This window comes from Anoplopoma fimbria, chromosome 23, assembly GCF_027596085.1.
Source record: "Anoplopoma fimbria isolate UVic2021 breed Golden Eagle Sablefish chromosome 23, Afim_UVic_2022, whole genome shotgun sequence".
Classification (NCBI taxonomy): domain Eukaryota; kingdom Metazoa; phylum Chordata; class Actinopteri; order Perciformes; family Anoplopomatidae; genus Anoplopoma; species Anoplopoma fimbria.
Genome location: NC_072471.1, coordinates 9,876,497 through 9,892,666, shown reverse-complemented (window position 1 = coordinate 9,892,666; position 16,170 = coordinate 9,876,497). Strand labels below are relative to the sequence as shown.

Below are 16,170 nucleotides of genomic sequence, written 5' to 3'. Positions count from 1 at the left end.
ATATATCAGAGAAAATAATGTATACAAAGAGCAAACATCCAAAACCAACAAGCAACAAGTTTATGCCTTAAAACCACAACTGAAATCATTAATTATTAAGCTTGAAAACGTGTATTAAGAACTGAGAGTGTGTGTTTTAAGTTGAGCTGCTGTTTGTTTTGGTCTCGGCTCTCCCTCTCCTCTCTCTGTTTTCTCTTTCTCTCCGTCACCCTCTCCTTCTTTTTCTTTGCAGTCATGTGTGATGTGATGTGTGATGATTGAAACCACGTCTACCCAAAGCCAACGCAAGCCCTCCCCACTTCCTCTGCAGTCACTCAATTTTCATTTCTCCTCCCGGTCTCTCATGTGTCTCAGTCCTCCTCTATAGTACATTATATACTCAAAGACTGGATGGAGATAGATTTTTAACTACGCACATGTTCAAACGTTATCTCAAGGACGTGTTTTTTTTGTGTTGTGAACCTCCGATATCAGCAGGATCTTATCAACGCTCAATGTCTGCAAAGAAAGGTGTGTATGTGTGTTTGTGTGTTTAAGACAAATCCAAAGGGGCAAACACATACAGAAATAATTTCAATTCCAAAATACACTAGTATAGTATATAATAATAGGAATAATGGCTTAAACACTTAATTGACTAAATTAAGTGTTTAATCCATTATTCCTATTATTATATATTATTACTATGTACTATCTTACAGAACAATAGCCCAAGTATTGAAACTTGTACTGTGTCCCACTTCTGTAAATACTAATAGTAAACAGTTAGTATTGTATATTCATTTTCATAGTTTAAAACTTTTCTTCAGCTACTATGAAACAATCTATGTACTTCATATTCATTGTATAAGTGTAAAGCAGTAATAATAGACACGTTGGAGACATTGATACTTGTTGAAAGCACAGGTTTCATTAAAGTAGCATGTTTCATAACATATTATATACAAACAAAATTAAAAAAGAGAAGAAAAAAGACAGGAACTCAGTCAAACAAAACTTGGTAAAAGTGCCTTTCCAAATATTTAATATTACATTTATTAGTGTTTTTATTTTGTGTTCCTAGAGCAGTTTCATCACCATCCACTATTTGTTTCACAGTAATAATTTGTAGCGCCTCCATTTCTTTTACATAACACATTGTGCGACAGCAGTGTCCATCTACGATACATTCAAAAATCAAGGAGATTTTTGTCTGTTTTGAGAAAATGTATTATCAATATGTCTTTCTCTGGCACACTGTTATGATGTTTAAGTATGTAATATTTTGCACAAATTTTTGATCTGAAACAAGACTGAGCTCTGAGTTACAGCTGAGACAAGAAGATGAAATGATGTCTGGTGCTCAGTGGGTTGTGTCTCCACTCTTTCCTACCTATCTCTCCCTCCCTCTCTCTCTTTCTCCATCACATAAATCAGGCAGTCATAAACGCGTAACTCTTCCTCCTCCTTCTTCTCGCTGCATCCGTCCCTTCTGTCTCCCTCCACTGGCTTTTATTAGGACAGTAGATGGAGAAAGCAGAACGGATCCTTCGAAGCAAACCCAGGTACGGACACACTGAACCAAGCGTTGCCATATGTGAAGGTAAACATATGTTACGTTAACAGACTGTCGGGGAGTCGACTCTGAAGTATTTTATTATGTGAAAAAGGATGATGTTTCCACTCTGTTTGAAAATTCTTTAAGTCAAAAGGTCGGGTCAAGGTCAAGGTTCAAGGTCAATCGAGCTGGGTAGGTCTGTTAAACCAGATTTTCTAGTTGAATGAACGCATTACTCTGAGCTGCCATAATATGCAAGATGCAAACATTAAGGAAGTGTGTGTGTTTTTCCTGTGTCGTTCACTACATTCACCTCTATAACGCATATTTTAGCCACCTAAAAGAGAGGCCCACCTTAAAAAATAGGAATCAATAACAGTTTAAGTGTACCATATATTTAGCATTTGTAACCGCTTTATCTTGCTGTCAGACAGCCCTCTCTGATGGGGAACAAAAAGGGCTAAAATGTGTTTCAGCCGGTGCCACCAGTCTACAGGAGTACATGGCTTTTTCTCCTGTTCAGGTACTCCTTTTCTTTTTCTTCAAAGTAAGTGTTTGTTAACCGCCAACTTCTGTGATTAATACACCGATTTTGGATAAGTACTTCTTGCAACCCCACTGGAAAAAAATCGGAGCTATTCCTTTAAGACAATAGTAATGGTATGGCTTGGGGTGTGTGTCTGGTGTGTGTGTGTGTGTGTGTGTAAAGAAGTGGAACAGGATGAGGCCTGGGCTATGGAACAATGTCATTATTGTGGGCGGATAAGAAAATAAACCACTGGTGACAAGATAAGAAGCACAGTTAAGAGGGAGATAGAGAGAAAGAGCGAGGGAGACAAAAGGAAAGGAGGGGAAGAAGAGGTCAGAAAAAAGGAAGGGAATTAAACAAAAGGAAAGATGTTAAGCTAAACTCTGTCTTTATCATTTTTACTCATGTCAAAAGACAAAAAACACAACAAATTAGACCTGGCCTCTCTCACATTGAGTGAAGGTGTGAGTGAGGATTAATCGAAGGGGTCACAAGACAATTAAAGGGATGAGAGAGAATATTTCAGTTTATTTTTTGTGCCTTATTTTTGTTGTTTTGTGCCTTCTTCCAGTCTCTAAAAATCCTTCAAACAAGAAACAATATGAGAAAGGAAAAAAATCATCTTTTGGTTAAAGTGCTTGTAACTTGCCGGGTCTCACCTGTGAAACCTTTAACGGAGATACTGTAGATCAAATCACAGACAGAATCCTTCCAAAATGAAATTAAGATAAATCCATATTTTATTCCATTGTCTTCATTTTCAATTCACAACAAGGTCACGGTGAGTCCCAGTCATCACCGTTCTAAAACATTATCAGTATAAAACAGACAACATAATACTGGATTTACAACACAAGCTCGTATCTGATGGAGTTTCATTCCAAAATAAGACACTTTGTCAAACATCACACAATCTAGCAATGATCATTGGAGTCGTGAGCAATTTCAAACTTGTAACATGTGAGGTACTTACACCTCAAACCAAACATGTGATATTATGGAACAAAACTCCTCATTTACATCCATTTGGGCTTTTTTAATACACAGAAAGCCTTATGATGGTGTAAAATCTGATTTGAGTGCAGTGTAAATCCCCATCTTTAGGCTTTGTCTCCACCAGGTATTTCTTTTAACGGAGCAGCACTAAACAGTTGCATGTGGCCAGTCACGGTTTCAGCACTCACTACAGTATAAGACAAAAAAACCCAAAACAGTTAGAGGAACTTTTGATTGAAGTTGAAAACATTGGAACCTCTAGTGCTTGGTGCTGTTAGCGTTGAAATCATGCTAATGCTGTCAGCGCTGTGGGAAACATGCATCAGAGTGTCATTTCCACTGTAAACTACAAGAACGAGAAACTGATTCTGATGAAGTGTTCCCGACGGACACAGAGCCTCATGTAGGTGCAATATAGGTTCCCAAAAACACTCCTGCTGACAGAACAAATCTGCGGTTACTTGTTAATCACAAAAAAAACCCATACATGACAATATTTTCAATTAAACAAGTGTTTTTTATATATATATATATATTACCAAAAGCAAAAAAAAAAATATATAGAAATTATTTAATATTCCCCACCTCCCATGAAAAAAGATGCTTCAAGAAGGGGAAATTAAATCAGAGTTACTCTATAAGGATTGTCTGAAAAAGGTAAGTGAGGGATTGTCTGAACACAATCTAATTTCAGCATGGACACCATAACTGAACTTTCTTAGGTTAAAAAGAAACACTAAACCTCTACACTGGTGTGTTTTAATAAAGGGAGTATTGCGAGATTTAATGTGGTGTGCCATTCATTAATAATGGGAAAAAAATAGACAAAAGTATTACGATCCCCTGACAAAAGCTGTTAATTAAATTTCTCTCTTTACAATATACACAACTATCTAGAGGTTACTGCTGAAAGAATCTGCAAGTTGGGACGTTTCATCAGGACAAAATGAAAAAAGAAACTAAAGGTTAAAAAGATAGCAGCAAATGATGTAAAGAATCAAAGGCAGCTGAAATAAACACATTTTTGAGTCTGAACCAATCAAATAACAATGTGGTAACAGCGTGTAAGTCTGGCATCAGAAACAACCTGGCAAGCTCGACCCACATTCACCCTTTTTCTTCAAATTATTTCCCCCAGACGATACACATCAAGTCACGTTAACAAGTCTGCTGATTGCCTTAAAGGACACAAGATGGCCGCTGCAAAGTGTCACAGATGGCGAGAGCAGTGAAGGCTTCTTCTGTTTCGAAGTAGTTAGGAAAATACTTGTTTGACGTCTCAAAAACTAGCATGCCAACAATGCACTGTGAACTGAAAAATTGACGATATTTCCCTCAGCTGGCACTGTGTTTTAAAAATGATAGAGACTAAAGACACATTGGAAGAATATTTTTCAGTAATGACGTGTTTTTTCCAAAAATGAGATGAGTGAGGAAGTCCTCATCCTGTGATTTAAGTTGTGTAGGAAGGGATCATGGGCGTTTGCTGGCGACTTCTAATGGTCCTGTGTGTGTTTGCTTGCTTTCGGACTCTGCGTGCTTTAATTAATGTATGTATAAGCTTATTTGTGTTTCTGTCAGTGTGTATGTGCACTCGTCGTGTGTCAGCAGCTGTCCTCGAGGGCGTTGACCACTTGTTCCAAAATGTCGGGGCATCGCTCGGCGATCTGCTGCAGGACCTGATTGGCGTACTCCTGGAGCTCCGCCCCTTCCCTCTCGCACAGCGCTAACTCCGCCTCCAACTGAGAAAGAATAAGACACAGAGAGAAAGGCAAGGGATTTTAGATATTTTTTTAAACCAACGTCATGCAATACATCCAACATGCCATGTAAAGGAATTGTTTGTCATTTAGGGAAATATGCTTTTTAGCCAAGCAACGAGATGGATGAGAGGATAGAAGCCACTCTGAAGCTGGAGCAAGAAACTGGTTAGATTAGCTTAGCATAAAGAGAGAAAAACATATAGCCTAGCTCTCTCTTAAGTTTACAAACTCTGCCTACTGTGTTAAAGGTCACAAATGAACGGTTATATCTCCTTTGTTTAAAAACGGGGGTTAGGTGCCGGACTGCTTCTTGGTCTGGCACATAAGTTACGCTTACTCTCTATAAAACATCACATTTTTGTGACACACACGTTGCTTTTTGCACAGTTTAAAAAAACATGTGATATATGTGTAAACTAGTGAGCTGTCAAGGTGCCGGTAGGTGAATTTTGTTACCTTTGTACAGAGCCAGGCTAGCTGTTTCCTCTTATTTCCAGCTTTATGCTAAGCTACGCTAACTGGCAACTGACTGCAGCTTCATATTTAATGAACAAATATGAAAACAAACATCAGTGAGGTATTCATTTTCTCCGGGCAGAAAGCAAAATAAGCGTATTTCCTAAAATGTAGAACTGTTCCTTTAAATCCATGTCCCATGTTGTTCCTTTAGCAAAACGGACATAAAAAAACACCCAACTTTTTAAATCCAATATCAGTCAAGCACACAAACACAGGCAGAAAGACAAACTCTCCTCGTAGCCCTGTGGATGAGAGGGGAGGGAGCTTGTTTAAGGCAACACACACACACACACGCACACACACACACAAACCCCCCCACACACCACGCATATCAGACTGTAATCTGAAAACACCACAATGTAGTTCTTTCTGACCATGCAGAGTGGAACATTTCTGTGAGAGAGTGCTGATGTTATTTTCTTTGGCTGCAGCCGAGCTGAGACGTCAAACCTAACAGACTTAATGACCAATACATCTGTATCAATAAGAGCAAAGCTCAAACAGTCATGTAACACAAGCCCACATGTATGTGTGTGTGTGTGTGTGTGTGTGTGTGTGTGTGTGTGTGTGTGTGTGTGTGTGTGTGTGTGTGTGTGAGGCCTGGGTCAGATATTGGCAAAATATCTCCTCGTTAAGTCTTAACCTCTTCCCTCCGCTCTCATCTCTTAGCCAGCAAATCTCCGTGGTATCTTTTATTACGGTGGCTTTATTTATGTGTAAAACTGCTGTAAGTAATTATACTTTTAATGATTAATGAAAATGTGCCTAATAAATCACATATGAATATAGTACCGTATCCATATATTATGTTTTACATTATTTTTGGATCTGCTACATCGACTTTGATCATTCTTTTTCAAAGTCAGCCTCTTAAACATCCCCCCCAACTAGATGGTGCGATACTAAACTGTGGGATATCGCTTTAAATACATGACAATATGTTATACGCTGATTGATCAATTTGGTCATGTCAATAAAACACAATGTAAACAATACATACACAATCATACCTACTAACGTTTCTTGCAATAAAACAGCTTTATTTATTGAATATTTAAATGATTATTTAACATGTAGTCCGTAATGTGCTGACATCTGTGTTACTCCCTGTACGCTGACATGAAGCCGGATAAACAATCATCAGTCCTGGGAAGTATTTGCAAATACTATTTTGTAAAGACAGGAGGAGAGTGAAGACAGAGGAGAACATTAAGGGAGAAGTGAACAGTGAGTGAGTTAAAGAGGAGGTGAAGCTGAGTATGAAGCTATGTGAGAGAAGCAATGAGGCTCGACCACTTTGCCCTTCCTCTGTGCAACTGTGTAGGGTTGCAATAACTTACTTTCCCTATCTATAATGCCTAAACATCCTCTGGCCAGTATCCTCATGTGTGTTTGCATATAATTCAACTTAATGACCTTGCGTTTTAGTTGCAATTCCCCAGAAAAACACGGCAGTAAAGATTAGATCGTAAAACGATTGAGAAGAGATAAATGGTTTAGTATGTGTCTGCTGTCTTCTGCTCTCTGACTCACACAGCCTTGACCTACACCAGAGAGAGACGGTTTGAAAAAGGCATTAACAATTAAGATTAAATGGGTCAAACACAGTGCCGATACTGCCATATGCATAAAACGTGATCATATACATTGAAGATACAAAATATGAAAGACAGATCAGTTGCAGCAGCGTCTGCATTATCCATAACTCACAGTTAAAAATTTGTGATCGGTGCAGTTTTAATGAGGGAATCAATCAATAAGGGATGTTGGCGTTAAACTGGATTGCTGCTTGTGTCCTTTTAGTACTACAGTATTACAAAAAAGTACTGATTAACATTGTGCTATACCATTGTTCACGTCAGCATTCAGTGGAACTAGCTTTGAGGTTTTAATACAAATCTAAGTGTTTTACCTCCTAGGTATATCTTTTTTTACTTTTTGTTTAAGGTACTGCTGGTTCAGATGATATTTTACTCACTCAATTTAATGCTAAGATCTCTAAACAAAGCAACACTGTAAGACACAGTTTTTAGAAACACGACCAGTCAACCATTTTTTAGGCATAATACCAGTAAATCAGTGGTTTTAGTTTGCGACCACTTATAATGAACCAGTGTCTTCTTGTGTTCCCTTCTCACAGATTGAATATATCTACAAGCTTTGAGCAGCTCCACCAAAAATACATTTTCCCATGAAACATACAATTTCATTTGAATATCTTCTTTTGCAATAATTCTTTTGAAAAAGTATCCAAACCAAAATGGAGATAAGTAAGAAAAAGTGGAAACTATTTGAAACTTTTTCATTTTCCCCATTATTCATCTTCCGACCCATCTCATTCACTATGTGCCCAGCGGAAAGGTCCCGACCCACTGGTTGAGAACAACTGATCCAAACTAGTTATTTGTTCGTGAAATCAAAGGTGAATATACCTGAAATCTGCATGTGTGCAGTCAGTGGTTGGACCACGAGAAGAAGCAGATCTGTCTAAAGCTCCTTAAAAGGTTTTGTTAGTTAATGTGGTTAAACTGAGGACATGTTTAAAACCTGGCTGACTGCTCGCCCTAATAGACTTTATTCCAAAGCTGCGTCTAACAGAGTCTCCACATACTTAAATCACTACAATTAAACCCGGTGGGGAAATTGTTCTCATAACTGATATGAATAACAGCCAAAACCTGAAAAAATAATCATAGTTTTTCTCTGAAAGTAATCATAATTTAATTCCTGTTGCCACGTTGCTAAGCAATAAACTTCATCTCTTGCTTCATTTACTCCCTAGATCATTTATGACCAGAAGAAATTAAATATAAACAGCGTTGCGTGATAAAGTGTCCAGTTATGAGGTATACCTTTGGATGTTGTGGCTCCAACGGATCATGTCTCATGCAATCACAGTGCGTGTGGTAAGAGAGAAATGTAGATGAAATAATGTGGGCAGTGTGCCAGATTCAGGACTTCTGTAAGAGTGTGTGTGTGTGTTTAATTCTTAGGGTTTGTGGTAAGGTATGTGTGTGTGTGTGTGTGTGTGTGTGTGTGTGTGTGTGTGTGTGTGTGTGTGTGTGTGTGTGTGTGTGTGTGTGTTTAGCAGATGCATTAGTGTAGGTGTCAGTGGTTTGGGTGTTCAACATGATAGGTGTGTGTGTGAGTGCATGGCATGACGCTTAAGTGTATGTTGCAAGCTCAAGTTCTGATTTAGTGAGTGACAGAGAGGATTGTGGGAAGCAGAGAGATAGACCGAGGGAAGGGATAAGACATATGTGTGTGTGTGTAAGTCAAAGTGAGAGAAAGAGGGTTTGTTAAAGAAGATTCTTACTGCAGCCATTAAAGCTCCATTATCGTGATGGATCATTATCTGCCTTATCAGGGGTCATGGAGATAAACACACACACACACACACACACACACACACACACACACACACACACACACACACACACACACACACACACACACACACACACACACACACACACACACACACACACACACACACACACACACAGTCTTGCATGTACAGGTTATCAGCTTAAAAATGAGGATGAGGGTATTGTGTGTGTGCGTACACACTGACCCCTTAACACACGTTGCAGGGCTTGAACCTCTTTGCAGAGGAATGCTAATGTTTTCTAAAGAAACCATAACTCAGCAGAGAGAGATAGAGTCGGAGAGATTAACAGAGAGAGAGAGAGAGAGAGAGGGCGACAAACGGGTAGCGGTAGAGAACGAGAGAGTGTACAAATATATGATCTAACTGGAGTTCATAAGCCCATCCTGTTACAGACACACATCTCTCAAAGTTACTTGACTGCAGTTTTGTTCCATTTACAGACGATTCTGAGGCCAGAGGTCTGTTTTTTATCAGGAAACTGTCTCTGTCATTTTATGCCAGTGCGTGTTGAACAGTAAACTTCACCTTGTTTTGACTGATTGAGGGGAAATGCTGTTCTATGAATCATGAGTTCCCAATCCCTTGTCTCCATAGACCAGGGCTGCTTAGTGAGGCCCACTGTACCACTTCCACAAAAAAATGTAACCAGAGGCTGCACAAATAATGTTGTTAATGTTGGATCACAAATGTAGCAATGAGCTCTAATGGTTTCACCTTCACCTTTTTACCTTAATGAAATGACTATAATGAATATTTTTTTATATATTATGACATTTATTTGAAAAATTAGGTAAGGGAAAAACAAATAACTTTTCAGTTTTGGGTGTACTACGAGCCACTACGTGAAAATGTAAAAGTCCTGAACTGTGACCGACCCCATCCATAGGCCCAATTTCCATCATTTTTTAAATACTTGCACAAAAAAACCCAAGATCTGTTACCTATTTCATCCAGTCTTAACCAACTTTAGTATAAAAAATATTTGTATGACAGTGAATTGCTTAATAGCTTTTAAATATTCCTAAATGTTCCCCAATAACTTAATGATTGGCTGAACATTAACAAGTAAAAGGTAAAGGAAAATAGTGCAAGTGACAGAGCAGCAGTGCTTGATTGGAAATGTGGAGGGTAAGAAAACAGAAACTGAGGTGAAAAGGTGGTCCGTTTCTGGGGAAAAAAAGAAAAACCTTTATGACAGACTCTTACTTAAACAAAAGCAGCAGGAAGACATAGGGGAAGGAGAGGATGAGGGACACAGGAAAAGTCTGGAGGGCAAAGCTTGACCTAATATTCCTCAGCAATAGCACCAAGTTGCACCAGTAAAGATACGATCAGGAGGTTTAAAAAGGCTCCAGACCACAGGAGCCCTGAGCAGGGCTATAGAAAACCCATTATGAATAAGAGCAAAGGGATAAAGTACAATAGGCCTATGTTGGCTATTATAATCCCTGTCTCTCTTCCTGTCTCTATTCAAACCATTAGACTCTTACAAGCTTACACTGTATGCAGTCTGCTTTATAAATTGGCCGCCCGACCGCGCCAAGCCTAAATGTGCCTGAGCCATGTGACCGTATGTGTGTGAATGAGGGTGTGTGCTCTGTTGTAGTTTGTAACAGCTGTAGTCCAGGCAGCTCAGCTTAAAATGCAGGCTAACGAGCCGCAGTGGGAATAGAGCTTGAGGACTTGAACATGAAACTGCTCCTGGAGGACTAAAAAATACTGCACTCCTTTAGCATTAGCAGCTGAAGAAAAATACGGTGTAAGTGTGGGCAATAGAACATAACTTGGTAATTTCATTTGGTACCTCATTCCGTCAGCTAAAACGACTGTAGGAACATATTCATAGTTCTAAGTTTGGCCTCTGGGAGCAGTTAGTTAGGAGGGGACAGATGATTAAACCACCATCCAGGGCCTTGCTCATGAGCACTTGTAGTAATTGGCAAGTAAGGGAAGTGTACATCTCCCGCCCCGGCCCTTAATTAAAGTCTGGGAACTTAAATCGATGAATTAAATTCTCCAACATTCACTTATTAATGCCAGTTAAGATACAGCTAGAGGTGGGCTTGTAAGTGTGCTAACTACAGTGGAACGACTTCATAGAGAACAAGAGATTATTGAGCATATAAAAAAAGAATTAAACTGTAAACTGGCCCTCTAGGAGTAACAACACCAGGCTGGACTAGTAAACAATAATGGCTGCAGAAATAAACAGCAGAAACAGACTCCAACATTGACTGTGTAAAGGTGTAACCTCCCAGTGGGCCATTCTGAAAATAAAAAAAAACTGATACACAGTGTTAAGTTTGTATAGGAAATAAAAAGGTAAAAAAAGAATCTACAGGCGAGACAAGAGGAAGCCTGAGGCGCTTTGAAAAACAGCTGATCCAAAGATAGAAATCAGGAGTATCAGTGGTTCATCTTGAGCTAAACTAAGCTGCAAGGTATGTAGCCAATGACCCAATTTGGCTTGGCTTTGACTTACAGGCTGTCAAACAAAAACAGATTTTCCTGCAAAAAAATATTTTTGACAAAAAAACAATAAAATACAATATAAAAAATAGAAATACTACATTTTCAATAATGTTGAAATTGTTTTACTATCCTATAGAAAACCTTGCTATCCTAAGACTTGCACATTCATGGTGACCCAATCATAATTGTAGGGCAAATCATAAAGCCACCTGCTAATATATCATTTTAATATAATTTTTGATGGGGCAGAGTAGTGAAGAAAATTGTACCTGAATAATATAGCAATCATACAACCTGTCAATAATTAATGTTATTGTGGTTAAGGGAGCCACAGTCTCCAAAATGATCGTTAATACACATCTTTGAATACATTAATATTAAGACATAAAATAAAATGTCTGTTAAAAAGAAAGTTGTAACAAAGAAGATGACCAACTACTCAGTTAACACAAGAAGTTTCTGTTACACAGTTTTCTGGCCATTCCACTGCACAATATTCACATCCTGTTGACTTTTTCTGTGCTTTACAAAGCCTAAACTATCACCTCAGTCTAAACCACAGATGTCAAGACAATTCTAAATATTTGGCCATTGATCACAGTGTATGGATTAGTACATTTAAAGGTGTCTGAACTTTGTTAAGTGTTGGTAATAGTCTCAATGATTGTATGGCTGTCCATGAAGGAACAACCAAGGAATAAAACGTGAATGGCTGCCATTGTGAAGATTTAACAGCTTAAGATAGAGACAAGAAAAGTGTTGGAGTAGAGCTTGTTTTTGTGAGTTACCATTACTGGCTTGTCTTTCCATTATAGACAACAGAGGATGGAGAGAAAGACTGGTAGAAGATGGAAAAGCAAGGCAGTGATTGTGAAGTGGGAGCTGAAAGAGTGCGACAGAGAGTCAGAGAGAAAAGGGGGAAGCAGATTGATCAAGAGTGAGTGACAATAGCAGAGCAGAGACTGATTGGGAGAATCGAGAAAGAAGACAGAAAGATTTAAAAGAATAGAAAAGGAAGAGAGGAAATAGGACAGAAATCAAGAGGAGGGGGAGAAAAGAGTGATGACCAGAGAGAGAGGGAAAGATCAAGGAGGAAGGACAGAAAAAAGACAAATGCATGTAAAAAGAGGTCGACTGGTAAAGCCATTAAGCCTGGCTTCAATAAATCTGCATAGAAACCCAGCAGTCCGTCTGTAATGACCAGTGAAGGCCTTTGTGTGTGTGTGTGTGTGTGTCGCTGTGAAATGGGCACTGTGGGTCTAACATGTGCGTCTGACTGTCTCTCCTTTTGTCCGTGTTTCATAGTGTGTGTTCACGATGTGTGTGTGTCTAATGGTCGTTCGAGGACCTCAGTGTCGTATTTAGAGAGAAAACAATAATCCTTGGAGCAGGAAGCAGAGCTGCCTAATGAAAGCAGAGAGACCCCAGACCACATCGCAGCACAAATGGATGGGTCTGACTCTCTGCTCTAGACAACCCCAGCTCCCCCAACCCCTCTGCTCCACCTCCTCCACCCTCTTGTCTTCCCTCCACTCCACCCTTACAATTTTCTTTGCACTTTTCCCTTGCAATGTGGTGGCTGCTTGAATCCAATTCAAAACACGGCTACTCTAAGACGTGTTCAAACCGTACACCTCAGCTCCTCCACAACGCTCTGCTACTCCAGAGCGTCTCTCTACTCCTTCACTACGACATGCGCCCGGCTACCACTCTACTAAGTCCAAACTGTTTGCTGTCCTGGCTCTTCAACGGTGGAACAAACTCCCTGTTGACATCAGAAACTCTACACATCGTCCTTCACAGACTGAAAACTCAGCGGTTCTGACTGCAAATTGGCCCATAGAATAAAAAAAGGACTTCCACTACTTCCATTGTCTCTACATATAGCACTTGACCTGGCAGCATATTTATTAATTTTCAAGTTGAAAGACTTGCATGATCCCTGCACATTTTGGGGACGTTCCCACATGGTTGAATGAACTTATTACTGGATGAAAGCATCAGCTAAATGAATGTAATGTATTGTGTTTATTTCTTGTCTTGGTCATGTCAGAGTTAATTAGACAAATTGTTCACACAGTTTTAATTCAAATCTGATCATGTATTCAGCTTACATGTGAACTAGTAGTTTGAGGAAGGAAGTTATAACCATCACAGACAGAGATGGCAACTCCAGGATTTTTGTCATGCAAAACCTACACACAGACTAATAAAATAATAATAACCTCTTTTTATATATCCAGGGATGTTGAAGTTACATACACACAGACACACATTCAGCCTATCAGTTCAATTGTAATACTTTAGTCGCCCTCTATCTGTGTATACATTTCAGCTACGCCTCTTCCTGTTTTTGTATCTCAAAATGGACCCAATCAGTGACCTTGAAGCTGTGAGGGCTTGTCACACGACGACACACAAACAGAAACACAGTGCCTTTGTAGTCTGCCAGTCTGTAGAGGGCATCAGTTTGCCACAGGGCATCAGGCTGCAGAGCTGAAACAACAATGATTGAGTAGGATAGATTTGAAACCTAAAGGGTTGGATTTTTTAACGCGAGGCAAGACGAGCTTTATTTATATAAACATTTCAGAAGAAAGATTTATTCAGATTTTCCCATGTTACTTTGACCACATACTTTATAGGAATGACTGTTGCACCGATTCACAGAGCACTTAATGTCACCAGCAGCATATTGGTATTGTTTTCCTGCTTCGCAAGTTTGTTATAAAGTCATTTAAATCTTTCAGTTGACCGAACAGCCGCCAGACCCTGTGCGATAACGTGTCGTATAACTTTAAAAATGCATGTTAAGCAAGCTAAAGGGAAAATATGTATTCTCTTCTTCTATTTGGAGATCATACTGCAACAACGATGACATTTGACGTCTGTTGCCGTGTGGCATTTTCCTTCATTACAATGACTTATAGAGGTGTAATTATGTGGACTCAATTTTCACTGAGGTTTCTCCAGCTTGAGTTGGCTCAGAGACACATGCAGTCACTCACGGGGAGCAGTCCTGGATTTAGCAGATAGAGGGTCTTGGGCTAACAATTCATGCTGGAATCATAAGAGCAGCGATATAATGTCCGACTCAGCCAATAACACTTAATATGTTTTTTTTTACAAAACCAAACTCAGGCAAATGTACATGGACTCATATGAGCTCACAATCGCCAACACACACACACACACACACACACACACACACACACACACACACACACACACACACACACACACACACACACACACACACACACACACACACACACACACACACACACACACACTTGTGCGTTCATGCATACAATAAAATTTGATAGCTTTTCATGTACATATGTGCGTATACACACACAAACAGGGGGTTTCTTATACCTTCACACTTCAGGCAAGGGAGGCAGACATAGGCCAGAGAGAGACTTCCTGTGTGCATTTGTGTGGGAGCTGATGCCAGTTCTCTTCAGTGCTCATTAGAGACGTCATTGAGCCATAAAGGTTATTATTATGACTATGGCACAGAAAACAGCTCTTTTAGTAAAACCTCACTTTTGGAATCAGTGTTACTTTTGTAGTTCAGCTGAGGTTAAAGAGAGACATGGAAACAAATACACAGGAACACATGACCGAAAAAATTATTTTCAGCAAATCCATCATTTGAAAGCTTACCTTTACTGTGCTTTAGTTTTGGTCAAACCATGCCATGTTAAAATCGACTGAATTAAACGTTTAATTCCTTCCCTGATGTCAGTCCAATCAAATATCAGTACAGACGAGACACAAGAAAGGAGTCAGACATTCAAATGTCAACTTTAAATGAATGTGACGCACCGCTTTGGCAGCTCAGAAAGGCCTAACTGCGGTAAAACGAGACACAAGGCATCGTCACAAATTAATAAATCAATCAGCTGCAATTTACCCGGTCCACTATTTAGCTTATTTTTTCTCCAGCAGTTGGTTTTCAGATAATCATTCTGATCAAACATTCGCTAATTAGCACTAAACAAAAACAGCTGAGGCTGATCAGCTGGGGTATAAAAATGTGATTACCAAATTAAGGGCAATGCAGACAAACGAGGAAAAGTTGTGAGGACTCATCCTCTGAGGACCAGAGGCCAAAATCAAATGTCTGTATCAAAATCATGGAAAATAGTTCTTGAGATGTCTGAACCAAAGCCGTAGGTTGATCGACATTGACATCTCTACAGAAACACCTCTAAAAACATCACCTCGGGTAAAACCTTTGCTGTTGTAAGTATTGTTTCACTTCAAGGCTTTTTTTTAATTTTTATGCTTCAATAGTCACAGAAATGAAAATGTCTCGATGACATTGAAGATGGTAAGGAAATGACTAAACTGGAAGATGACATGCAATAAATAAACCCTGATCATCACATTTAAATGGAGCAAACATGAGCACAAATTAAGAAAGCTCGAACAACATGTTGCTTTGTTCAATAAAAGGCCTTGGATTTACCTCGAATGTTGGATTAAAACATGCATTTTGTTCAAAATCTGCTGAGCGATGCGTTGCTGAGGTTGGTGTGCTGACATAAAAACTTTTAGATTTTAATAAAGGTTTTCTGAGGCACTCCTTACTTTTGTGTCAGTTGATAACTTCACTTACTATGCATCCTTAAAACGCAGTATGTGGAAATTTTTAAGTAGTTTAGTTTCGATTTTCAGAACTGTAAAACCAATCTACAGTAGTGAGATCAGTTTATCTTCTCAGCACAGAAAGCAGGGATTTCACTCTGTAAGGCCTGAGTTTACTGCTGAACTCCTTAAGAGTTTCTTGCTCTTGATGCAACCAGTTATCTGTACTGGGAGGTGCCTGATTGATAAAGGCTTGCTTGTTCTCACCCACCACCCTTTCCTCTAACATGTGAGCCAAGCGACTTTGCCGGCTCTCGCTCCGGTTTTACAGAACAGCGTAGAGTTACATCAGACACCGTGTTTGTAA

The 16,170-nt window shown here is 39.3% G+C and overlaps 1 protein-coding gene across 1 annotated transcript in view; it reads right to left on the bottom strand.

The window, feature by feature from the left end:
- Nucleotides 1-2,742: 2,742 nt before the first annotated feature.
- Nucleotides 2,743-16,170, bottom strand: part of LOC129112474 (ELKS/Rab6-interacting/CAST family member 1-like) — a 153,536-nt gene continuing 140,108 nt past the window's right edge. Inside the window, exon 22 of the mRNA XM_054624589.1 lies at nucleotides 2,743-4,804. Within this exon, the coding sequence (XP_054480564.1) occupies nucleotides 4,667-4,804 (138 nt within the window). The 3' untranslated portion in view covers nucleotides 2,743-4,666. The remainder of the gene's footprint in view (nucleotides 4,805-16,170) is intronic.